At 40.5% G+C, this 27,994-nt stretch overlaps 1 protein-coding gene across 1 annotated transcript in view; it reads right to left on the reverse strand.

Annotated features, from left to right (window-relative positions):
- Positions 1-1,348: 1,348 nt before the first annotated feature.
- cox19 (cytochrome c oxidase assembly factor COX19) overlaps positions 1,349-27,994 on the reverse strand; it is a 47,231-nt gene continuing 20,585 nt past the window's right edge. The window contains exons 2-3 of the mRNA XM_079852200.1: positions 1,771-1,882; positions 1,349-1,678 (exon numbers count right to left, since the gene is read on the reverse strand). Of these exons, the coding sequence (XP_079708326.1) occupies positions 1,585-1,678; positions 1,771-1,882 (206 nt within the window). The 3' untranslated portion in view covers positions 1,349-1,584. The remainder of the gene's footprint in view (positions 1,679-1,770; positions 1,883-27,994) is intronic.

Here is a 27,994-nt window from a genome sequence, read left to right on the forward strand (position 1 = left end):
GCAGGCACGCGAGATAAAATAAATAAATAAATGAGCGCACAGGTGGTGCGTTTACTGGCTAGTGAATTGCTATCGTGTTGTGCTAATAATAATGGAAGCTAGCGATGTCAGGTTAATCTGAGATGTTGGGTAAGCTGTATTTAGTAGTATAAACAAATAGAAATGATAGTAAATGATGGTTCAAAACAAAGAAATACGAGGCTAAGACGGAGCTTACAGCACCGAAGCAAACAAACTCACAGCAGGCAGCGAGGCAGACAGGAGCAATCGATCAACGTTGTTTATCACGGACAGTTTGTCCAAATAACGTTTTTTGGCAGTGGTAATTTGTTTCTCCCGGTAGGGTCCCTTCTCTTTTTCTTTCAACTTCTCCATTTCTTCCGTTCTTCTTCAATTTTACCTCCTTTTAGCCAAACACACCCACAATTAAATGTCATAGCAACGGCCGGCGAAAACGTAAACAGAGATCGACCACGTCCCATAATGCAACACTGTGTGAAGTACCTTCACATTCCCTATAGTTCAACTAGTAAAATGTGTAAAAGTTTATGTAACAATAGCACGATAACTTGAATAAATTACTTACTGATGATATCCTCCGCTGGATCAAGCCGCGCAAAAAAAAAAAAAAAACTCTTCTTCTGAGGTAAACTCAAGGTAAACTCTTCTTCAGAGGTAAACTCAAGGCTTACAGCAAGATTTATTTTCCAAACTTGATGAAAAGCAGAGGAATGATGAAGCTTGATTCCTTGTTTATGAAGGTGATGGGGGTGTTTACAGATTCGTGTGGCTCACATGGAAGATTACAAATCAATTATCTCAACAGTTTTAAAACTACTGATATTTATACATTTGTTTAGATGAAAGGTTTCAAACATAAAATGATGGCATAGTATTTTATGTAGAATTTCTTATTATAAAAACACCATTTTATAATTAGTAGTTTTCTTAGTCTGTTCATTTGTGCCAACAGTTGCACCACCTGACATTTTTGGGATTTAAGATACCAAAACATAAAATAATATTTATTATTTGAAAGTACTGAAAATGTATTCAAACAAACTAGGTCTTATAAAGTAATACATGTCATAAATTTATCAAATTACTTTAAAAGGAAATAATGCACCTGGACACAAAAATATGCATGTCATGCATTGACCCTCAAACATTCATATATTTGCATATTTTTGTGTTGTAAATATTTGTGCTACATTTCACATGTGTTGTTCAGACTACATTTATTTAAACCAAAAAAGTGAATTCTTTTAAATGCAAAGTTGACAAGATTTCAATGAAGTCTATTATTTACATAAGATGTATTATATATGATAAAGGCTGTTCATAGCAGTGATGAAAACTAAGCATACTCTTTATTCCAGATAAATATGTAAAGCTCCAGTAATAAGAACAAACTTCAAATGATTAAAACCTTTTTAACAGATCATTCTACAAAACCAAATCTTTTGGTGTCTGACAAGTAGCATTTTTTTTACAGATGCTTGTTAACATGCACAAAACATATACCAGATTTCCAAGTGATATGGAGAGAGACATAAAATAAAACGAATCAACAAAATGTGAACATCAGGCCAAATTATATTTTGTTTCATTTTCTTCCGTCGAATCCTCTAAGTCCTTAAAGCCAAGTTTTTCAAGGGGTTCCTTTGCCATTAACTGTCTGTAAAGTAAATAAAATGTTTACAATTAGTTCCTAATGTATTTGACCTGAAATTTTCAACTTCAGGTTAAATCATGTCAGGAAAAACTCACCTGTCCATCCTGCACTCCAGATACTCCTTTGACTCTATTCGACAGCACGAGTTGTCAAAACGGTTGTCTCTGAGGCATCGCATATATATCTCTTTGAATGATTTACATTCACCTATGAACACAAAATTGTGAAAATATATATGAATTCAAAGTCTTATGCTGCGTCCCAATTTGCATACTATCTATCCTAAATAGTATTAGTTTGTCCCAGATCGTAATATGTTGAAATTAGTATTCCAAAGATACCCGGATGGTTTCCAGTTAGAATTTGAAGAGCAGATCTTTGCACACTCAAACGGCTAACATTGCCAACAACCCATTGCACATTGGATGGATGAGGATTCGATCAGAACTACAAACATTAATAAAAAGCATTAAAAAAACTAAAAACATGGTGGATGCAGAAGGCCGATGGTTAAGTAGAAAGATTTGTGGCAAATTCCAAATGCAATTTTTACACCCTTGAAGGGCACTTCGGGAAGGGAACGCTTTTTGTAGGGGTGTTCCAAATGAAAGTGAACAACTGGATCCCTTCACGAAGGGCCCTTCCACAAGGCCGTAAGTGAAGGGTACATGCCATAGTCACTTCAAGGAAGTAATTTTATAATTTATGGTCATGTGACCTAGCAAATACTTGTGATTTATTTTAAAGCTATAGATGGCGGGAGAGTTCAAATTAACTTACAAATGAGAATTGTTTTGTTATGTTCGTGACATAAATTTCATAGGAAAGAAATGTGTTCAGGAATGCAGGGTCCAAAGATGAGACGGCAAGTTTTAAAATTGAGAGCAACGAAGTTTTTTGGCCCGATGAGATCTACAGTATATGTGTACCGAGTTTCATATTACATGTTACATGTTACATGCTTTATGTTCATATTACATGTAAGCATGTTTGATACATGGGCAACTGTTCGGACCCCATTCCAGGGCGGAACAGGGCCCTGCCATGCCCGGGCACCAGCTTCAGTCCGGCCCTAATGGCCACATACAGTAATTTTGTACAGTAATTTACCGTTCTTTGTAAATACAGTTGAATACTGTAAATTTGATGAGAAAAATAATAATGGCAAGCTACTGTTCAGTTTTTCCGGGATAATGCAGTATTTTTTTGTCTATTCAGCAGTATTTTTTAGTCAACGTGCAACAAACTTGCTTAAGCCTGCTTTTAACTCTGAGGAAAATCACAACGTATCAAATTCCATCAACATGCAGTCAAGTCAAGTCACCTTCATTTATATAGCGCTTTTTACAATACAGATTGTTTCAAAGCAGCTTTACAGTGATAATTGGAAATTAAAGGGTCATGAAACATCACTCGCAAGTCGCAACCTGCATTGGTGAACAAGGCCGAAGTCCACCATTCTCCAGTTCTCAAAGCTCTCTCGAGAAAATGCTTGCTACACACACACAGTTAGATGTGTCTGTGGTTGATGGCCAACCAACTGCCCACAGCGAGTCTAGCCCTGGCAGCATCGCAGGGAAAGATATGCAACGCACTGGAACTTTTGCACCACGAAAACAAAAACTTGCGTCCCATGATTGCCTCTCTCATCTACTACACAATATCACATTTTGACATGTCTGTCATTGGAAAGATCCACGTGGTGTCATGAATAATTAAGAGACAGTGTCTTCTCATTGGATAAGAAAACTCAGTCTCATAAATAATTATGAGACACCAATGAGTCATCAAAGTACTACAGTGCGCTGTGACGTGGACATGATGAAGATTTTAAACCCGAAAATAGCGGGAAAAAAATAGCATTTAACCATTTTTCTCCTGCTATTAAATCTAAAAGATGCTAACATTGTCTTCGATGGTGTTCAACACACATACCTCTGTTAAAATCTCAGAAAATTTGGTTTAGGGTTTCATGACCCTTTAATGCAACAAAGATTGTTTTGGCTGTACAGCAGCTCTAGAAGAAAGTCATTTAAGTAAGTTTTTAATTGATTCATTTCCATTGTAAAAATCATTATTAACTTAGGGGTCAGCTACATGACACCGTTTTTAACTGAAAACAGAAAACTTTTAATGCGTTATTTGTTACGCGTTATTAACGTTACTCAAGTCGTTAGACCAGCGAGACTTCAGCATAGTCTGGTGAGCAGGGCGGGTCAGTATGGATTCAGAATGCTCACTCTTTCTTCCTGAACACAGGACTGGACAACAGCCGTGAGGATTAGGCTCGAGTCGCTGGATCAGCGAGACTTCAGCATAGACTGGTAAACAGAGTGGATTAGTATGGATTCAATATGCTCACTCTTTCTTCTTGGATACAGGACTGAATGCAGCAGCGGAGATGTGGCTCGGTTCACTGGCTCAGCGGGACTTCAGCATAGACTGGTAGGCAGAGCGGGTCAGTATGGATTCAATATGCTCACTCTTTCTTCCTGAATACAGGACTGGATGCAGCAGCGGAGATGTGGCTCGGTTCACTGGCTCAGCGGGACTTCAGCATAAACTGGTAAACAGAGTGGATTAGTATGGATTCAATATGCTCACTCTTTCTTCCTGAATACAGGACTGGATGCAGCAGCGGAGATGTGGCTTGGTTCATTGGCTCAGCGGGACTTCAGCATAGACTGGTAAACAGAGTGGATTAGTATGGATTCAGTATGCTCACTCTTTCTTCCTGAATACAGGACTAGATGCAGCAGCGGAGATGTGGCTCGGTTCACTGGCTCAGCGGGACTTCAGCATGGACTGGATGCAGCAGCGGAGATGTGGCTCGGTTCACTGGCTCAGCGGGACTTCAGCATAAACTGGTAAACAGAGTGGATTAGTATGGATTCAATATGCTCACTCTTTCTTCCTGAATACAGGACTGGATGCAGCAGCGGAGATGTGGCTTGGTTCATTGGCTCAGCGGGACTTCAGCATAAACTGGTAAACAGAGTGGATTAGTATGGATTCAGTATGCTCACTCTTTCTTCCTGAATACAGGACTAGATGCAGCAGCGGAGATGTGGCTCGGTTCACTGGCTCAGCGGGACTTCAGCATAGACTGGTAGGCAGAGCGGGTCCGTATGGATTCAATATGCTCACTCTTCCTTCCTGGATACAGGACTGGATGCAGCAGCGGAGATGTGGCTCGGTTCACTGGCTCAGCGGGACTTCAGCATAGACTGGTAGGCAGAGCGGGTCCGTATGGATTCAATATGCTCACTCTTCCTTCCTGGATACAGGACTGGATGCAGCAGCGGAGATGTGGCTCGGTTCACTGTCTCAGCGGGACTTCAGCATAGACTGGTAAACAGAGTGGATTAGTATGGATTCAGTATGCTCACTCTTTCTTCCTGAATACAGGACTGGATGCAGCAGCGGAGGTGTGGCTCGGTTCACTGGCTCAGCGGGACTTCAGCATAAACTGGTAAACAGAGTGGATTAGTATGGATTCAATATGCTCACTCTTTCTTCTTGGATACAGGGCTGGATGCAGCAGCGGAGATGTGGCTCGGTTCACTGGCTCAGCTTGACTTCAGCATAGACTGGTAAACAGAGTGGATTAGTATGGATTCAATATGCTCACTCTCTTCTTGGATACAGGGCTGGATGCAGCAGCAGAGATGTCGCTCGGTTCACTGGCTCAGCGGGACTTCAGCATAGACTGGTAGGCAGAGCGAGTCAGTATGGGTTCAGTAACGTCAAAGCTCTGTTCGTTTGGATACCACACAGTCTGCAACCTCCCTCCACTCGTGCATGCACTGCAACAACACTCAACTGCACAAGTGATGAAAATAACCAGCACTGCATTCACAAACCTCAAACATTAAAGCAGCGTGTGGGCCCAGACGACAACCTCGGCGGATGGAAACTCTGTTACAGATATAAACAAGCTCTGCACTGCGATGTCACATCCAAAACACTCCTCTTCTTTCACAGGATAATGCCTTCAACCACAGTCGAGTTACAACTCGACTAGTAACTAGTTACAAAGAGATGCATTTTTCCTTCCTTTCCAAGTACAGGGATGCAAACAGCACGCTTTTCGGCGCCTCTCGCTTTTTTCACGTCAGTTTGGGTGACAAATTCATCTGAAGCCTATTTCATAGCTTAATGTGAGGGACAGAAGTCTATTTACATCATTAAAGTTTACGAAAACTCGTTTTCCCTCCTCTGCGGCTGTCAATCATTCTCCATTCAGTATTCAAACAGCGCGCACGCCTCGTCCGGTTACAGCAGCATACAAGCACGGTAAAACTCTCTCCAATATGATATTCACATTATAATGCTTGATCTGTAGAGAAAAGGCTGTGGATTTGCATAAAATGAAAAAAAAAAATTGCATAAAATTGCAATTTTGTTCCAACCCTGCTTCAACACACACACACCTGCAGTTTTCAAATAAGCCTGAAGGACTTGATTAGCTGATCAGGTGTGTTTAATTAGGGTTGAAGCTAAACTCTGCAGGGCTGTGGCCCTCCAGGAACTGAGTTTGACACCCCTGCTCTACACCAATAAAGAGGAAAAGATGTGAGGTGTCCACTGATGACTCCAGCTACCATCAAGATGGAAGTGAGAGCTCCATGAACTGTACAAGGTAATGCGTTCAGTCCCGTTAGGTTTTTCAGTTAGGCTATATTTGAATGTTCTAATTTAGCTATTACTTGTTTTTAAATACTTTTGATTGATTGTCATTAAGTTATTTCTGATACATACACATTACATAACCAAATTATGAATATTTATGCGTTTATTTAAATTTGTTTTAACTTTTTTTTTTCTTTTACATAGAGTCTCCAATGAAGTATTGCCCCACAAAGTGACTAAGTACATTGTTTATGAAGATAAACTGCTGGAGCTTTTTAGAAGATGCCCTGTCTGTACCTGGAGTTTGGTTGTTTCACAAACAACCATTGGGACACTTCTCCGTGTCAAACAGCACTGTGCTTACTGTGAGTACTCCAGTAATTGGTCGAGCCAGCCAATGGTAAACAATATACCAGAGGGAAACCTACAGCTCTGTGCAGCTGTTCTGTTCACTGGCTCATCGTTTTGCCAGATATCGAAGGTGAGAGATAATAACATAGCGCTGTCATATTTTCACGTCACCCCTCAGATTATTATATGAAGATGTATTTTTTTTTTCTTTTAGTTCTTGGATGCCTTCAAAATCCAGGGGATCTCTGAGCCGTGCTTCCACAAGCATCAGGCCAAACTCCTTATCCTAACCATAAACTGGCAGTGGAAGATTGAGCAGGATGACGCTATTGAAAATGCCATTGCTGATGGGGCTGTGACTCTTGGTGGGGACATGAGAGCTGATTCACCTGGTAATAAATAACTCATTAATTTTATATATATATATATATATATATATATATATATATATATATATACATACATACACACACACACACATATATATATATATATATATATATATATATATATATATATATATATATATATATATATATATATACATATATTAGACTGCTGTCAGGCTTTGTTGACGTTGGCTTTGTGCAAATAACACAATTGTAGGACATTCAGCAAAATATGGCAGCTACACCATGATGGACCTCAAAGCCAATAGGGTCATAGACATCCAACTAGTCCAGGTAAACAACTACACAATGAATACATTTTGTTATGTGAATTACTATATACTGTGCATTGATCTAAGTATTTGTTTGTGTTTGCAGAGCAATGAAGTTGGAAACAGCCAACGAATGGAGAAGGAGAAATTTGAAAGAAGCCTGTTTCTTCTTGAGGAAAGAGGTGTTGTGGTCCAGTCTTTGGTGACTGACCGTCACACAGGGGTACAGAAGCTTATGAGGGAGCAAAAAAAGGACATTAGACACTTCTTCGACCCTTGGCATATGGGAAAAGGTTAGTATTTTGAATAGAACGAAAACAGTACCAGTATTTCTAACAGAAAATTTTTCAGTTAAAGTGGTAGACAATTATACGGGAAGATTGCACAAAGTGCCCCAAAGATACCCCAAAAAGGTTAATATATCACATAAACTTATTTTTATCATATAGCCTATACTGAATGTTAGTCCACCACCTTGGTCTATAAAGTGCAGCGGGAAACACTGATTACAGTAATTGTTTTTATTATTCTTTGTGTTCAGGGCTTGGTAAAAAAATGGATGCCCTTAGTAAGGGTAAGGGGCTGCAGGACGTGGGGCTGTGGAGAAAGAGTGTGGTCAATCACCTTTATTGGTCTGCGACCATATCAACATCTGAGGAGGAGGTAGTGGCCAAGTGGAGCTCTGTAGCAAACCACATTCAGAACATCCACAGCCACAAAAACGCCGTTTCCTTCTTGTCTCCACGAGCCTCTGGTTGGTGATCAGACAAGACAATGTCAATTTACAGTAAGGAAATACGTAAGAAAATACAGTAAGTATGGCCCCCTTCCTATTCGCAGGAGTGATGAGATAGTTAGTAGATTGTGTTCGCTTAACGGTTGGCTGTCTCGGTGGTGTCCGCAACATAATATAGAATTCATAGACAATTGGAAAAGTTTTTGGGGCAAACCTTTAAAAAAAAAAAAAAAAAAAAAAAAGAAAGTAAGAAAATACAGTAAGTATGGCCCCCCCTTCCTGTTCGCAGGAGTGATGAGATAGTTAGTAGATTGTGTTCGCTTAACGGTTGGCTGTCTCGGTGGTGTCCGCAACATAATATAGAATTCATAGACAATTGGAAAAGTTTTTGGGGCAAACCTGACCTGTTGAAAAGAGATGGTATTCATCCCTCCTGGGATGGTGCTGCTCTTCTCTCTAGTAATATGGCTCATAGTCTTAGAGCTCAAACATGAAAATCTGGGGCTCAGGTCAGGAAGCAGACAGACTGGCTAAACCGACCGTCTGCTAGCGGCCTCGCGTCACCAAGGTCAGATAAATCCCATCACATAGAGCCTCTTTCACCTAGCTATCATCATATAGAGACTGTGTCTGTTCCCCGAATTTGGAAATCCAAAAAACGTTTTAACCCATCTAAGGTTAAAAATTTAATTGATGTTCAACAAATAAAAAACAGCTATAATACAGATGAGCAAATGCTAAAGCTTGGGTTGCTGAATATTCGATCGCTTACTTCAAAAGCACTCATTGTTAATGATATGATTTCAGATAATAACCTAGATGTGCTGTGTTTGACAGAAACCTGGCTAAAACCAAACGATTACATTACTTTAAATGAATCAACCCCGCAAGATTACTGTTATAAACATGAACCTCGTCTGAAACGCAAAGGGGGTGGTGTTGCTGTAATTTATAGTAATAGTTTCAAAACCACTAAGAAATCAAGTTTCAAATATAATTCTTTTGAAGCATTGGTGCTTAATGTAAAAATATATAGTGTAAACGATAAATCACGTTTGAGATTTGTGCTGGCTACTGTATACAGGCCACCAGGGCACCATAAAGACTTTATCAAAGAATTTGCGGACTTTCTATCAGAATTAATATTGACTGCAGATAAAGTACTAATTGTTGGTGATTTTAATATACACATCGATAATGAAAAAGATGCATTGGGATTGGCATTTAAAGACATTGTAAATTCAATTGGAGTTAGACAACACGTGTCAGGACCTACTCATCGTCGTAATCATACTCTAGATCTAATATTATCACATGGAATAGATGTTGATGCCGTTGAAATTCTGCAGCAGAGCGATGACATCTCAGATCATTATCTAGTCTCGTGTAATTTGCACTTAGCCAAGGCTGCAAAGCCGACTCCGTGTTTCAAATATGTTAGATCTATCACTTCTGCTACCAAAGATTGCTTTATTAATAATCTTCCTGATCAGTTTCATCATCTCAGCATCCCAGATAGCTTAGAAGAACTCGATATTGCAACAGAAACTTTTAACTCTCTCTTTTCCAGCACTTTAGACACAGTTGCTCCGTTGCGCTTAAAGAAGATTAAAGAAAATAGTCCAACGCCGTGGTACAACGAGCACACTCAGGCCCTTAAGAGAGCAGCCAGAAAAATGGAGCGCAACTGGAAGAAAACAAAACTAGAGGTATTTCGCATTTCATGGAAGGAGAGCTCAATTACTTACAGAGAGGCTTTAAAAGCTGCTAGATCTGCTTATTTTTCAACCCTATTAGAAGAAAATAAACATAATCCTAGGTATTTATTTGAAACGGTGGCTAAACTAACGAAAAATAAAGCTTCAAGCCCAGAAGTTTCCAAGCAACACAGCAGTAATGATTTTATGAACTTCTTCACTTATAAGATTGATAATATCAGGGACAAAATTATAACTATGCAACCGTCTACTACAGTATCACATCAGGCAGTGCATTGTAGTCTCCCTGAGGAAAAATTTGATTCATTCGTTGCTATAGGAGAGGAAGAATTTACTAAACTCATTAAATCATCTAAATCGACAACATGTATGTTAGACCCTATACCAACTAAGCTACTGAAAGAGATGCTTCCAGAGGTCCTAGATCCTCTTCTTAATATCATTAATTCATCTTTGTCTCTAGGATACGTACCAAAAACCTTTAAGCTGGCTATGATTAAACCGCTTGTTAAAAAAACGCAACTTGATCCTACAGAATTAGTCAATTATAGGCCGATCTCGAATCTACCTTTTCTGTCAAAGATATTAGAAAAGGCAGTATCCTCACAACTGTGTTCCTTTCTTGAAAGAAATGATATCTGCGAGGATTTCCAGTCAGGATTTAGACCGTACCATAGTGCCGAGACAGCTCTCGTTAGAGTCACAAATGATTTGCTCTTATCATCCGATCGTGGTTGTATCTCGCTATTAGTGTTACTCGATCTTAGTGCTGCATTTGACACCATTGACCACAACGTTCTTTTAAATAGATTAGAACATTATGTTGGCATTACGGGAAATGCACTAGCATGGTTTAAATCATACTTATCTGACCGTTATCAGTTTGTAGCAGTAAATGATGAGATGTCTCATCGATCACAAGTTCAGTATGGCGTACCACAAGGCTCAGTACTAGGACCGCTGCTGTTCACTCTGTACATGCTACCATTAGGAGATATCATTAGGAAACATGGAATTAGCTTTCACTGTTATGCTGACGATTCTCAGCTGTATATTTCTTCAAAACCTAACGAAACTTATCAATTCATAAAATTAACGGAATGCATAGCAGATATAAAAAATTGGATGACTCGTAATTTCCTACTTCTAAATTCTGAAAAAACAGAGTTTCTAATTATTGGACAAAAAACTTCCTCACGTAATAACCTAGAATACTGTCTAACACTTGATGGCTGCTCTGTTAAGTCTCCGTCGTCGGTTAGGAACCTGGGTGTGCTCTTTGATACCAATCTTTCATTTGAAAGTCACGTGTCTAGTATCTGTAAAACTGCATTTTTCCATCTTAAAAATATATCTAAATTACGCCATATGCTCTTATTGACAAATGCGGAACAATTAGTTCATGCGTTCATGACCTCAAGGCTAGATTATTGTAATGCTCTACTGGGTGGTTGCCCTGCATGTTTAATAAACAAACTACAGCTGGTTCAAAACGCAGCAGCTCGAGTTCTTACCAGAACCAGGAAGTATGACCATATTAGCCCGGTTCTGTCAAAACTGCATTGGCTCCCTATTAAACATCGCATAAATTTTAAAATATTGCTGATTACTTACAAAGCACTAAATGGTTTAGCTCCGCAGTACTTGAGCGAGCTCTTAACGCATTATAGTCCTTCACGTCTATTGCGATCTCAAAATTCCGGCCAGTTGATAATACCTAGAATATCAAAATCGACTGCTGGTGGTAGATCCTTCTCCTATTTAGCACCAAAACTCTGGAACAGTCTTCCTCTACCATTGTCCGGGAAGCAGACACACTCTGTCAGTTCAAAGCCAGATTAAAGACACATCTCTTTGACCTAGCATTCACATAATACATTATAGACTTCTATAATTTAATGTTAGGCGGCATAGATTAGGTCAGCCGGAACCGGGAACACTTCCCATAAATCCTGATGTACTCGTTACATCATGAGAAGAATGGCATCTACGCTAATTTTAGTGTCTGTGTTTATCCCGAGGTTTTCCTGCAGCCTGCCGGATCCAGGCCGTATCCAGATCTGACAAAGGACCTTCGCCTGGACCTGATGACAACGCAGTGCTGAAGTGCCAACTAGTCTCTCCCTATGGAGGATCCCTCTACCACTCTACAGATAAGGCATTGTCGGGAAATTCGTTTCGCGTTCCTACCCCAAAGCAACAAAATAAAATAAAATTCTTTATCAAAATTTATAAGGAAAGACAAGTACTTTGTTTAGGCTTGGCTTGTAGGGAATTCCAAACCTGCGTATTTTCAAATGCACATAACTATAGAACCCACTCTTAATGCGCATGTGAACGCCATCAGCGTTTCTCACAGGTTCGCGTTTAAAGTCTGTGTAGAGGGAATGGTGTCGTCTTAGCGGCCCCTAATTTAATAACAAATGATCGTTGCGACGGAAGCAAATCAATCAAAACTAACTTTAGATGGAAAATAACTTAACTCTGCTATAAAGCCAAAACAATCTCTGTTACCATAAATTATACGCTTATCTCTGTGAAGCTGCTTTGAAACAATCTACGTTGTTAAAAGCGCTATATAAATGAAGATGACTTGACTTGACTTGACTACAACTATGGTAAACAGAATAGAACAAGGCCAGAAAAATAGAATAACAAATTAAAAAAAGAGACGATAACAATATAACCTGTATTTCATATTGTAGGCCTATATAGACGTCGGTGGGCGACAAGCCTATTCCCCGGGGAGCAGTGCGATAAAAACACACACACACACACACACACACACACACACACACACACACACACACACACACACACACAAAAACCACAAAAACAAATTGAATACCAAAAATAACAAACAAAAGTAAATTATGTGTAATGAAGCTGATTATTTGTACTATTCTATTGAGGAGAGACGAATAAACGCTTCTCGGCTCGCTCATGTGAGCGAACACACATTGGAAGGTTTGGGCTTTTTGCAACGAGTAAATTCATGGCCGAGTGGTAGAACTTATGTATCGATCATTTAGATGACACGGGTTCAAATCCCGAACCAACTTGGAATACTGAAATTTTTTTATTAGCCTATTAATGCATTTTATAGCCTATTATTGATGCAGAGGGATTTGTCTAGTTCTAAAACTCACCATAGTTACACCATAATTTTTTGCTTAATATTTATAAAATAAAATTACCATGCATTTCCATTTTACACTAAGGAACAAATATTATGCAATGACTTTACATCTGTAGCCTATAATAATTCCAATCATAATTTCAAAAGCAGTTATGTTATATATATATATATATATATATATATATATATATATATATATATATATAATAGCCTATATATATTGCTACTTCACCAATAAACCATATAAAATATATAAAATAAAGATATGCAACAGGCACGTTTAAATGACAAACAATAAAATCAGATCCAGTATTATGTTACGTTCGTGGTTCCAGTGGCAGTAATGCATACACGACTTTTCAAAATGTCACAAAGCGTTTTGAGATTGTTTTGAATGAAATGTTGAAGTTTATAATTAAGTGTTTTAGCACACCACGACGAGTGGCGCTATGCATTGTTCTAAAGCCAGGTTTTATTCTGGCATGTTGAATTAGTGTTCGACAAACACGGCGACGCGTTCATTTGAATGAAGAGCGCTTCTCGCTCGTGTGAGCGAACACATATTGGAACGTTTGGGCACTTCGCAACAAGTAAAGTCATGGCCGAGTGGTAACTTACGTTACGATCATTAAGATGACACGGGTTCAAATCCCGAACCAACTTGGACTACTGACATTTTTATATTAGCCTATTAACCTGTTAAGCTGCAACCCCACTTTTGAAAAATCCCCAGAAATGACATACCCAAACTGAAACAGATACAGTTCATGAACCCTTTGTACTAAAAGCACAAGTATGGTCTCATTTGAAAGCTGACACCTGGCAGTTTATTGTAAAGGTAGAATTAATTATTGTCATAATGACAAAAATTGTTATAAATAGCTTCAAAGTTTTGTAAAGTTATTAGAAATTAATTTTAATGAAACATCCTCATGAAAATAAAATTGAAGTTGGCACTGGAGCAATCTAGAAATGCACTACAGCTAAAGCCACATGTCTAAACATTTTATGTTTAAAATCTGAAGATAATAAGTCCAAAACTCTGTATTTAGTTACATGTTTTTCAAGACCATGTCATGTGACTTTATTTTGATTTGACGCTAAAATGCTGCTGATGTTTAGTCATCTTCTAAGTCATCCATTCAGTCTTATTGTCTCTATTGTTTTGTGGTGCAAACGAGCCCCATTCAGTCTCAGTCTCCCCCTGCACACATTCACACCTCTCCAGCCTGGTTATGGCTCGAAATATGCATTTCTTTTGTCTGCATTATAGTTACTAACGACTGGCTATTCACATGCTATTCATAGGGTTTCAATCCCTAATTTCTTTTCTCAAAGTTCACCTCACATTTTAAATAAAGAATAAAGAACATTCTTGAATAAAGAAACTTTCAGTAAGCATTCAAAAAAACATAAAAGTATAACTTCTAGGTTGCAGGTGCACCTAGGGCTAGCTAGCATGTTAGCTTAGCACACCATCAATACACGACCATTTATGAGATTAAAACCATGTTTGTGCTCCAAACTTACTTTAAAACGCAAGATGAGTGTTTTAAATAATCTTCTGTGATCTAATTTGGCTTCAGATAAAAAAATCAGACAGAAAATATACTATTGTATACTGTTCTGCACAATGATAGTCTATATAGATTAGCATTACATTATAAATATAATCTATTATTATGAAAATACCTGGCATGTCTTGAAAAACACAGGTAACTCAAATATCATTGCAATCATGTTTATTATCTTCAAAACATCTGTATCTGCATTTTACAGCGCGAACTCTGTAGCTTTGTGTATATCAGTGACGTCCTGGAATGTCACATGATCATGGCTCTTCTTCATGTTCTATATATGGACTATTATTGTGCATAATAGCGCCCTCAGGCTGTTGGTATGGATTGAAAACACAGTATCAGAGTATGCAAGCGCTCATAATGATTACATCGACGCATTTGGTATAAATTCAATAAATATTATTCCTGTCTATAGAAATATGATGTGAATCTATGAGAATATATCAATATTTCTCCAAGTCTGCACATTTTTGAGCTAAAGCCCTGAGGGACGTTGTTTTGTGTATCGCTGTCATGACGACAGCACAGGAGTTTTTTATGAATGAAAGCAGCTGATGCGCATAATTCATATTAAAGGTATCGACTCATTTTTTCATTTCATAACTCCTGACACAAATTAAGAAATAACTGTCGCTATAAGTTTCTCAGAATACAATAGTGGTCAAATACTGAAACTTGAGTATTATATCTTTTTAATGATGTATAGTTTGTCGAAGTATAACATTAAATCTGATAGTAACTTTGAGCTATATATAAAAAAAAACGCTTCAGTGCGCCGACGCACTGGTGAGGCTTAACAGGTTAATGCATTTTATAGCCTATTATTGATGCAGAGAGATTTGTCTAGTTCTAAAACTCTGTTACACCATAGTTTTTTGCTTATAGCCTATTTATAAAATAAAATCACCATGCATTTCCATTTTACACTAAGGAACAAATATTATACAATGACTTTACTTATAGCCTATAATAATTCCAATCGTAATTTCAAAAGCAGTTCTGTTAAAAAAAAAGCAGTTCACGGCTTTTCAAAATGTCACAAAGCGTTTTGAGATTGTTTTGAATGAAATATTGAAGTTTATAATTAAGTGTTTGGCACACCACGACGAGTGGCAAACTCTGTTTTGTTTTGCAAACTCAGATATAATGTGGGGGGTTTGGAGAAGGCAGTTGCTTTATCGTGGGGGTGCAGGACAGAGGTGCTAATGTTCCGTCTTTCATATGTAGAGTGTCGGATAGCCAGCCTGATGAGCAGACAAAGGCAAAATTCTTTTAAGGATAAATCTCAAAATCTCCAAAAGTCCATATGTAGGCCCTATATCTTATTAAATTATAAATATTGTAGTTTTATTGATTGTATTTAAAGGTTTTCCACATGTGGCAGGATGGACTGTGGTTGGATTCAGTCCCTCCTCCCCATTTGGTTATATTGGCTTGATCCTTTCTAGCCGGTTCACGATTGGCTCATGGTGGCCAATCATGTCAGGAGGAGCATGTTATAGCTCGAACGTAACCCCTGGTAGTGCGTGACGCTGGAGGCTCGTGTTGTTTGGGTTCACCCAGTTTTTGGTGGTGTCGCAGGTATGTAGAGGTCTTTTGTAGATGTTGTACTGTTGCTGGTTTGCTTGGGGTTTATGTGGGATTCCGATTTTCTAGAGAATTCCTTGCTTGTTGCGGCTACCCCGTTTTCCATCGGATTGAACGGAATAACGTGTTACTTTTGACTCATCTTTCAAAGAAACTGCATCATAGGCCACTTGTGTGGCGGCTGTGGCCGACCGAGTATCTGCCCTCAGATTCAGTTATCCATGGATGAATGTGTTTGTTACGTGATTTAATTGTGATCGTTTGAGTGGGTTGTGTGTCCTTGTTTCTTAAGTTATTTCGTTTGCCTTTTTATTTCATTTCCCAGTATTATCGTTGTTTTGCAACATTATTTCCATTGCCTTTTTGTTTATTTTATTTATTAGCATTACTGTTTTGCAACGTTATTTCCATTGTCTTTTTGTTTATTTCATTTATCAGCATTACTGTTTTGTAAAGTTATTTTATTTGCCTTTTTGTTTATTTCATTTATCAGCATCACTGGTTTGTAAAGTTATTTCATTTGCCTTTTTGTTTATTTCCTTTCCCAGTATTATCGTTGTTTTGCAACGGCATTTCATTTGCCTTTTTGTTTATTTAATTTACCAGTATTATCGTTTTGAAACGTTATTTCATTGTCCTTTTGTTGTTTACTTTATTGATCAGCATTACTGTTGTTTTGTAACATTATTTCATTTCCTTTGTTGTTATTTGTTTATTTACTTTATCAGTACTACGTTGTTGATAGTACATTTTGTTTATTTTGTCCTTGTTATATGTTAAGGAGCTGAGTGCTGGCGGTGGGGACGGCGTGCTCGAGGTGGTGGGCCCTCTTTGGTGTGTAGTGTGGGTACCTTCACAGTGTGACTGTTGCTGTGCTGGTTGTGTGGCTGCGCACGTGCGGTGGGGTGGATTACTAGGATGCTCATGCCCGAGTCGCTGGATGCCCACCAGTAAGCCTCAAGCTCGGTTTCGTGAGTGTGCGTGTGTGAGACTCCACGTCAGTACACTGATTCACACATCCTCGTGTGTTTATTATTGCGTTTTATTGATGATGATGATGAATTGTTCAATCTCAATTGGATTGCTGTGAATTTAGATATATTGTGACGCGGTATTGATTTTTACCCAGAGTGTAGTGTTTTAGGAATATGCTGACGTCAGCTTTCAGAGTGTTTACGATTTTTGCTGTGAATGTGCTGTGAATTTGATCAATAAAATTGTATTTTTTTGTATGGAACCATTTCTCTGTTTGTTCAGTGCCCGAACCTGATTGCCTAATTCTTTAGAAGCCTTGGTGGTTACTTACAGTTCCCCGGGTTAGATCTCGGGGTGGCGTAGTCGAATTACATTACTGCCGCTGCTACATTTGGCGTAGTCGGCAGGGTAGCCTGAAAATAACAGAGAAGTGTATCCTATTTCTTGTTTTTTTTTGTTTTTTTTGTTTTGTGGATGAATGTTATTTGTGTCTTGTTTGAGGGCAGTTGGATAACGATTCTTTTTTAGCAAAGCAGCAGTTCTCACGTGGACCCGTAACTTATCAGGTAAGGTTGTTGGGGATTGTGTTTTGTTTCTATTGTATTGGGGTTGGTGATTTGAGCTAGCCATGGACGAGGAACTACAAGAGTTGAGGGACTTAGTGGCCCAGCTTCAAGTAGATAATTAAAGGCTTCGCCAACAACGGGCTTTAGCTGCACAGGATCCCAATATAGTCCCTGCACCACCTAATTTGCCATCAGCCGTTAATGTTGCTAGTAATGGTGCGGCCGCTGTATCTATAGCGGAGAGGATGGTTTTCATCCCGCGAGAACGTACATGCCCCATATTTAGTGGGAAATCGGGCCAACGGTTGAGCGAGTGGCTTGAGGAGGCACAAGCAAGTATGAGAGTACGGCATTTGGCAGCTAATGATCAAGCCGATTTCCTTTATGACCACTTAGAGGGGGAGGCTCGTGAAGAGATAAAGTACCGCCCTAGTGTTGATCGGAGGGATCCAGCTCGTATAATTGCCATATTAAGAGAACTTTATGGTTGTACTGATTCATATGTAGTATTGCAGGAGGCATTTTTTTCGAGGAAGCAGCAGGAAGGCGAAACCCTTCAAGAATTTTCGTTGGCCCTGATGTTGGTCTCATGGCCAAGGTAAAGGGTCAGGCACCTGATGGTATGCCAAATGCTGAAGCCCTACTTAGGGATCAGTTTAATGAATACGTTCTTGATGGTGCTTTACGCCGTGAGCTAAAGCAGATGGTGCGGCGGCAGCCTATGGCCACCTTGCTGGAGGTTAGAAGGGAGGCCATGCGGTGGGAACGAGAGGGGCTGCCTGGCGGCATGAGGGGTCGCAGCCACTCTGTTCCCTCGGCTATTGGCATCCAGTATAGGGTACAGGGTAGCCCGCATGATCCGCCTCGGACACCCCCGCCGTCGGAGGTGAGTGAAATAAAGGAGATGTTGAAACTTCAACAAGAACAGCTGCGATGTCAACAAGAGCAATTACATCAGCTTACCCAAAATCTTGTACACTCCACATGCGTGGTCGCTTGTCACATAATGGGCCGTTAATATGCCGGCGTTGCCAACAGCCTGGCCATTTTGCTAGTGAATGTGATGGGGTTCGGGTCTCTTCTCGACCCCAGTCCTTGGGGCGAGGCCCTCCCTTTGGTAGCCAGGCCCGCCCAACTTTGGCCTCGGAAAACTAGTGCCCACCGTTTTGCAGAGCCACACATCCGGTTGTCAGCTCTGGCTCAATAAGTGATTCTCCAAATTTGACCAAGGTTTCAAAGTTAATGGCCTCTTGTCCGTATGTTGAGGTAATATTGGGCGGGGTCAAGGTGCCTTGCTTGGTAGATACTGGGTCGATGGTGACTACTGTCACCAAGAGTTTTTTTTCGCAGCATTTTAAGCCTTGGGGTCATGAGCGTCCAATGGCTTAGCCATTCCATACATTGAGTACTTGGAAATGGATGTGGTGCTTTGTGGGAAGTTGATGCCACAGTGTGGTGTATTGGTGGTTCAGGATCCACCAGGCAGTTCCTATATTTTAGCACCCGGCGTTTTGGGAATGAATGTGATTCAAAAGTGTTTCCAGGAGCTCTTTGGACTTCACGTCTGGCTTTATTTGAGTTGCCATCAGTGTCAGAGGCACCTGTTTCTGTCCAACAGGCTTTCCAACGATGCCATAGTAGTAGCCTGCAGTTGTCTGGTGGGGCCAGGAGTAAAGTAAAGGTTCGGGGTAGGAGGGCTTGCAGAATCCCTGGTGGTACAATGAAGATGGTAGCTGCTACTTGCTCGTACCAGTATTCTGGGGCCACTGTGTTATTGGAACCCCCAGAGGTGGGATTACCGGCGGGTTTGTTGGTCTGTCCTGCTCTCATTCAAGTGATTCGAGGCACTGCCCATGTACCGGTTGTCAATGTGGGCACCGCCGATGTGCTGCTCTACCCCCGCACAGTTGTAGGTGGGTTAGAACATGCCCATATTGTTAGCTTACCAGCGGGTGTCACCGAAGTGCCCTCCTATACCGCTACTGTATTTTCTCAGTCAGCATCCCCCACGGTGCCGGACCAGATTGAGGCTTTGCACCTGACCCCTTGTCTAGGGAGGACCAAGAACAGGTACGATCTTTGGTAAGGAAATACGCCCATGTCTTCTCAGCCAACGAATTAGATCTGGGGTGTACTAACTTAATTGCTCATGAGATCCCCCTTCAAGATAGTGCCCCAGTGCGACAACGTTATCGACGCATACCCCCATCGGAGTATGAGTTGGTAAAGGAACATATTAATCAATTGCTGGAGAAACAGGTGATTCGAGAAAGTTGTAGTCCATACGCTTCCCCCATAGTTCTCGTGAAAAAGAAAGATGGCAGTCTGCGTATGTGCGTGGATTACCGACAGTTAAACAGCAAAACAAGGAGATGCATTTTCTCTTCCACGTATAGAAGAGTCGTTGGATGCGTTGACGGGGGCTCAATGGTTTTCCACTCTCGATTTGGCTAGTGGCTACAACCAGGTACCGGTTAGAGAGGAAGATAAGTCCAAAACTGCTTTTTGCACTTCCTTCGGACTATTCGAGTGGAACCGAATGCCTTTCGGACTGTGTAATGCCCCCAGCACCTTCCAGCGATTGATGCAACGGATATACGGTGACCAACAGTGTCAGTCGTTGCTTCTCTACTTGGACGACATTGTGGTCTTTTCCGGTTCAGTTAAACAACATCTGGAGAGGCTGGGGGTGGTGTTGAGTCGGTTGGAGCATGAAGGGTTAAAGGTGAAACTCTCGAAGTGTGCATTTTTCCAGCAGCAGGTACAGTATTTGGGTCATGTAATCTCAAACCAGGGTGTGGCCACGGACCCCAGTAAAATCGAAGTGGTATCTTCTTGGCCAACTCCTACCACAGTCTCTGAGCTACGGTCCTTTTTAGGATTCGCTAGCTACTACAGGCGATTTGTTGAAGGTTTTGCTAAGTTGGTTGCCCCGTTACATCGGCTAGTGGCAGAGCTGACCAATGTGGGGTCGGGAAAAAGGCTTCAAAGGGCAGCCATTCAAATTTGGTCTAGTGAGTGTCAGGCCAGTTTTGATGCTCTTAAGACAAAATTGACTACTGCGCCAGTACTAGCGTACGCAGATTTTGCACTACCTTTTATTTTAGAGGTTGATGCGAGCTATGGGGGTTTGGGTGCGGTATTGTCACAGGAGCAAGGGGGCCGAGTGAGGCCTATAGCCTATGCCAGCCGGGGGTTGAGACCTGCAGAAAGGAACATGCAGAACTATAGTGCCATGAAACTGGAGTTCATGGCCCTTAAATGGGCCATGACAGAAAAGTTTTGTGAGTATCTGCTGGGTCACAAATGCACGGTCTATACAGACAACAACCCACTGAGTCATCTGGCCTCAGCGAAGTTTGGTGCCACAGAGCAGCGTTGGCTAGGCCAACTGGCTTCATTCGACTATGAAGTCAAATATCGGTCAGGGAGGAGTAATAAAAATGCAGATGCTCTATCTAGGCTGCACTTACCAGACTCCCAAACCGTAGAAGCTATAGCCCCGGGCACTACTCTCTCTCAACCATTGCAACAGGTGTTACAGTCCGGGCTGACCAAGGTTAGCCAATTGGCCATCTCTGCTCTGCCGGCTCATACACCGGCTGAGATTGCTATTTTTCAGCAGGCAGACTCTACCATTCAGGAAGCTTTAGTCTTTTGGAGGCGGGGGGAACGGCCCAGCCCTCAAGAGCGCAAACAGGTCTCACCACAGACGTTGGCCCTGCTTAAACAGTGGGATCGTCTAGTGGAGTGGGATGGTGTGCTTTACCGTAAGGTCTTCCGTTCAGACGGGGAGAAATAGTATGGCAATTGTTGCTGCCCGAGGCCACCAGGGAACCGAAAGGACCCTGGAGCTTTTACGGCAGCGGTGCTTCTGGCCAGGTATGGCTTCGGATGTGGCAGGCTGGTGCCAGTTGTGCGAAAGATGTCAGGTTGCCAAAGACAATCATCCCACTGCACAGAGTTTCATGGGCCACCTGCTGGCAGGGCGACCCAATGAAATCTTGGCAATTGATTTTACAACTCTAGAGCCAGCTAGGAGTGGGCAGGAGAATGTCTTGATAATGATTGATATTTTTAGCAAGTATACTTTGGCTGTCCCGACTAGTGATCAACGTGCCCCTACAGTGGCACGGGTGCTGGTGGGGGAGTGGTTTTCAAAGTTTGGGGTCCCTGGCCGAATTAATTCGGACCAGGGCCGTAGTTTTGAAAATGGGCTTATTCAGCAGCTTTGTGGTTTATACGGAATCCAGAAGGAAACGGGCAGTGCGAACGTTTTAATATGACCATGCACAACCTGTTACGGACTTTACCAGTCTCGCAAAAAAGAGACTGGAACTCTTGCTTGCCCCAAATTTTGTATTGTTATAACACCACTCCCCACCAGGCCACAGGGGAGTCACCATTCTTTTTGATGTTCGGGCAAGAACCACGTTTACCATTGGATTTTTTATTGGGTAATGTCCCTGAGCCCTCTGGGGTCACGGTTCACGAATGGGTCCAAGAACATCAGGCTCGGTTGCAACTTGCATTTCATGGAGCCAGAGAGCGGCTGCAAGCAGCAGCTACACGCCGTAAGACAAACCATGATCAGCGAGTGCGCGAGTCATCTTTACAGGAGGGCCAGTTGGTATATTACCGTGATCTTAGTGTGAGGGGGCGCCACAAAATTCATGACATGTGGAGCTCAGTAATGCACCAGGTACAGAGAGCACCGAACGAGGGTGGCACGGTATATACTGTGGCACCAGTAGGTGACCTGAGCAAGGCGCTGCAGGTGCATCGTTCCCTGTTGAAACTGGTGGTTCGCGAAAATGTGCCAGGGCCTCCTGTTATCGACCAAATTGTCACCCAGCCATCCACTTCATATGTAACCCGGCAGGAGGAATGGCCAGCTTTTGAGTCTGAGTCTCTAGCGACGGGGTCAGCTATTAACGATCACAGTATGTCGCCCCTTTCAGCTCCTCAAGTGGATGTAAGTGGCTCTCCTCTCCCTGGGGTGGCCGTGTTGCCTGGCCCCTCTGATGGGACTGAAGTGAGAGTACGACAGACCTCCCGGTCAACGGCTGGACAACACTCTAACCTCCACCATCTCCCAAGATTGATGTGTTAGGGAGATAAAGTACCGTTTCGTTGATACAAATGGTTCACATACTTATCCTTCTGGTGGCCCATCGTCGTGGCGCCGATTTAAAAGGCAGGGTAGATTGTGGCAGGATGGACTGTGGTTGGATTCAGTCCCTCCTCCCCATTTGATTATATTGGCTTGATCCTTTCTAGCCAGTTCACGATTGGCTCATGGTGGCCAATCATGTCAGGAGGAGCATGTTATAGCTCGAACGTAATCCCTGGTAGTGCGTGACGCTGGAGGCTCGTGTTGTTTGGGTTCACCCAGTTTTTGGTGGTGTCGCAGGTATGTAGAGGTCTTTTGTAGATGTTGTACTGTTGCTGGTTTGCTTGGGGTTTATGTGGGATTCCGATTTTCCAGAGAATTCCTTGCTTGTTGCGGCTACCCCGTTTTCCATCGGATTGAACGGAATAACGTGTTACTTTTGACTCGCGCACTGCGCATTGCCTGCGAGATTTGTGTGTCAGCGCGCTATTGCTCAGGTAAGTTGTTTTCCATGTGGGCTATGTGGTTGCGTTATTTGGGTGGTAGCTTAACACTGTAATTTGCTCTGGCCCCCTTCCTGTTCGCAGGAGTGATGAGATAGTCAGTAGATTGTGTTCTCTTAACGGTTGGCTGTCTAAGTGGTGTCCGCTTAATAATATAGAATTTATAGACAATTGGAAAAGTTTTTGGGGCAAACCTGACCTGTTGAAAAGAGATGGTATTCATCCCTCCTGGGATGGTGCTGCTCTTCTCTCTAGTAATATGGTACATAGTCTTAGAACTCAAACATGACAATCTGGGGCTCAGGTCAGGAAGCAGACAGACTGGCTTAAGCGACCGTCTGCTAGCGGCCTCGCGTCACCAAGGTCAGATAAATCCCATCACATAGAGCCTCTTTCACCTAGCTATCATCATATAAAGACTGTGTCTGTTCCCCGAATTTGGAAATCCAAAAAACGTTTTAACCCATCTAAGGTTAAAAATTTAATTGATGTTCAACAAATAAAAAACAGCTATAATACAGATGAGCAAATGCTAAAGCTTGGGTTGCTGAATATTCGATCGCTTACTTCAAAAGCACTCATTGTTAATGATATGATTTCAGATAATAACCTAAATGTGCTGTGTTTGACAGAAACCTGGCTAAAACCAAACGATTACATTACTTTAAATGAGTCCACCCCGCAAGATTACTGTTATAAACATGAGTCTCGTCTGAAACACAAAGGGGGAGGAGTTGCTGTAATTTATAGTAATATTTTCAAAACCACTAAGAAATCAAGTTTTAAATTTAATTCTTTTGAAGTGTTAGTACTTAATGTAAAAATATATAGTATAAACGACAAATCACGCTTGAGATTTGTGCTGGCTACTGTATACAGGCCACCAGGGCACCATAAAGATTTTATCAAAGAATTTGCGGACTTTCTATCAGAATTAATATTGACTGCAGATAAAGTACTAATTGTTGGTGATTTTAACATACACATCGATAATGAAAAAGATGCATTGGGATTGGCATTTAAAGACATTGTAAACTCTATTGGAGTTAGACAACACGTGTCAGGACCTACTCATTGTCGTAATCATACTCTAGATCTAATATTATCACACGGAATAGATGTTGATGTCGTTGAAATTCTGCAGCAGAGCGATGACATCTCAGATCATTATCTAGTCTCGTGTAAACTTCATTTAGCCAAGGCTGCAAAGCCGACTCCGTGTTTCAAATATGTTAGACCCATCACTTCTGCCACTAAAGATTTCTTTATCAATAATCTTCCTGATCAGTTTCATCCTCTCAGCATCCCAGATAGCTTAGAAGAACTCGATATTGCAACAGAAACTTTTAACTCTCTCTTTTCCAGCATTTTAGACACAGTTGCTCCGTTGCGCTTAAAGAAGATTAAAGAAAATAGTCCAACGCCGTGGTACAACGAGCACACTCAGGCCCTTAAGAGAGCAGCCAGAAAAATGGAGCGCAACTGGAAGAAAACAAAACTAGAGGTATTTCGCATTTCGTGGAAAGAGAGCTCGATTGCTTACAGAGAGGCCTTAAAAGCTGCTAGATCTGCTTATTTTTCAAACCTATTAGAAGAAAATAAACATAATCCTAGGTATTTATTTGAAACGGTGGCTAAACTAACGAAAAAGAAAGCTTCAAGCCCAGAAGTTTCCAAGCAACACAGCAGTAATGACTTAATGAACTTCTTCACTTATAAGATTGATAATATCAGGGAGAAAATTCTAACTATGCAACCGTCTACTACAGTATCACATCAGGCAGTGCATTGTAGTCTCCCTGAAGGAAAATTTTGATTCGTTCGTTGTTATAGAAGAGGAAGAATTTACTAAACTCGTTAAATCATCTAAATCTACAACATGTATGTTAGACCCTATACCGACTAAGCTACTGAAAGAGATGCTTCCAGAGGTCATAGATCCTCTTCTTAATATCATTAATTCATCTTTGTCTCTAGGATACGTACCAAAAACCTTTAAGCTGGCTATGATTAAACCGCTTGTTAAAAAAACGCAACTTGATCCTACAGAATTAGTCAATTACAGGCCGATCTTGAATCTACCTTTTCTGTCAAAGATATTAGAAAAAGCAGTGTCTTCACAACTGTGTTCCTTTCTTGAAAGAAATGATATCTGCGAGGATTTTCAGTCAGGATTTAGACCGTACCATAGTACCGAGACAGCTCTCGTTAGAGTCACAAATGATTTGCTCTTATCATCCGATCGTGGTTGTGTCTCTCTATTAGTGTTACTCGATCTTAGTGCTGCATTTGACACTATCGACCACAACATTCTTTTAACCCTCTGGGGTCTGAGCTGTTTTCTGGGCCCTGGAGGTGTTCTGACATGCTCTGACATTTGTGCTTATTTCTGTTACTTGTGACATTTTCATGGCTAAAGTCTAATTACACTGTATTCAGCACAAACTCTGCTACAATAATATATCAGCAGCATGTGTGTAAAAGTTTGTAGTTTTGAGATAATGACATTTATGCGTGGTTTGTAAAAATACAAAAAAAAATTCTCACTGAAATAAGGTCATGAAACCCATACTGATTATTTCTTCACAAGACTTTTTAAAATTGTATGATGTAGCCTAGAATATTTGCTCTAAAACTATGTGAAAATCACCCTGACTGCTCATTCAGATAAGACAATATATTGATTTAAAATTTTTACGACGTGTTTTGTGTGACAAAGCTTTATGCGGGAGCTCATTAATATGTAAGCTTTTCACACCTGAGAAAGAGAAAGACCCTCCCCTAACGGCCCTATTAGGAGCTATCAGGCCCTGTCATTCTGAGCAACCTTGCACAAAGAATGAGGAGATTTAAAAAAGAATGGCTTTTAGATTTTTTGATTTATTTGAACACAACATAATCCAAAGATACACAACAAATGACAAAAAAACACTCATTGAAACCAATGATCCAAAGACAGAGACCTTTGTGCCATTCCTAAAAACATTGTACATACCTTTCATTTCCAAGGTGTTTGATTTTCACTTTACCATGTTCATGTACAGAGACTCATGTGAATGTTGAAGTCAGCAGGAGTGGCATCTGGGCCCTGAAAAAAAAAAAAAAGTGAACATACTGATATCAAGAGAAAGGCCTGCACGATTTTGGGAATACATTTTAGATTTTTCTGGTTAAAATTGCTTTTTAAAATTCACAGAATACACACACACACACACACAAACGTTTCCAACAATATATAATATAATGAACAGGTTTGTTGTGCCTTGTAGGCATAGGCTATGCGCAGTGCTGCATAAAATAATAATAACAATAACCATAGCAGCCTATAAATCTTCCAAAATATTTCAGTAACAACTAAGCTATAGAAAAATATATTGATTATCATGTTACTTCAAATGTTTCCATTCGTTATGATGATATGAAATGAGATAATAGTAAAAACATGAAGCCGTTTGGTGCGTTTTGCTTTTCGAATGTATCAAATATGATACATTCAAACGCGATCGCGCTCAAATAATAAAACATTATGGTTACCATATACATATCTACGTTTGAGCAGATATCCACAAACACAGTAACAGTAAACACGGGTCTAAATATTATAATATTCACCATATATCTAGCAACAGTTCAACTGCAATGTGAAATTTATGCAACAATAACAAACTAATATGTAAGAATGTCTTACCTTACATCTTTCTTGTCTTCAAATCGTATTCTTCTTCTTCTGAGGTAGCCTAAATCCAATGTAAGCTCACGGCGCGTCTTTCAAACTCGACGAAAAGCAGAGACTTGTGAAGTGTTTTGCTGCTTTGTTTTTGAGGTAACGAGCGCGTTCGCGTTCCATGTGGAGATTTGCATGTGAATATCTTTTGCGCGAGTGGGCGTGTTCAAATTAAAAATAATTAGGAAGCGTTTGAGAAGCTGGACATCTTGTTGGTTTTATACAAATTACTTAAACAGAGAATATTTGTTTTCAGTTTGAATCCGATCATTTAAAAGTACACACTTAAATGTTTAGAAAGGTATATGGCTCATAAATGTGTGACAAGTATTCGCTGAGTTTTGTTTCAGTTTATAGACGTGCTCAAGAAAAAAAAGTTCACCGCGACGGAGAGGCAGAACGCACACCCTGTTTATTTTCTTTATTTTACAAAAGCACAATGTTTTGATTTGATTGTAAGTGGACACAAACAAAAGTAAAAATATCACAGATTCTTTTTTTATATTTCTTTTTTCTGTATGACCATAAATGACGGAGTAATTTAAGTTTATAGTGCTACAATGTGAAGAAAATCCAGCAAAACGCGCCCGCGCGTTTGCCGACCTCAGAGGGTTAAATAGACTCGAAAATGATGTTGGCATTAGTGGAATTGCACTAGCATGGTTTAAATCATACTTATCTGACCGTTATCAGTTTGTAGCAGTAAATGAAGAGATGTCTCATCGATCACAAGTTCAGTATGGCGTACCACAAGGCTCAGTACTAGGACCGCTGCTGTTCACTCTGTACATGCTACCATTAGGAGATATCATTAGGAAGCATGGCATTAGCTTTCACTGTTATGCCGACGATACTCAGCTGTATATTTCTTCAAAACCTAACGAAACTTACCAATTCACAAAATTAACGGAATGCATAGCTGATATAAAAAATTGGATGACTAGTAATTTCCTACTACTTAATTCAGAAAAAACAGAGATTCTAATTGTTATTATTATTATTAAAATATTGCTGATTACTAAATGGTTTAGCTC

The sequence above is a fragment of the Squalius cephalus genome, assembly GCF_949319135.1.
Source record: "Squalius cephalus genome assembly, chromosome: 19".
Taxonomy (NCBI): Eukaryota; Metazoa; Chordata; class Actinopteri; order Cypriniformes; family Leuciscidae; genus Squalius; species Squalius cephalus.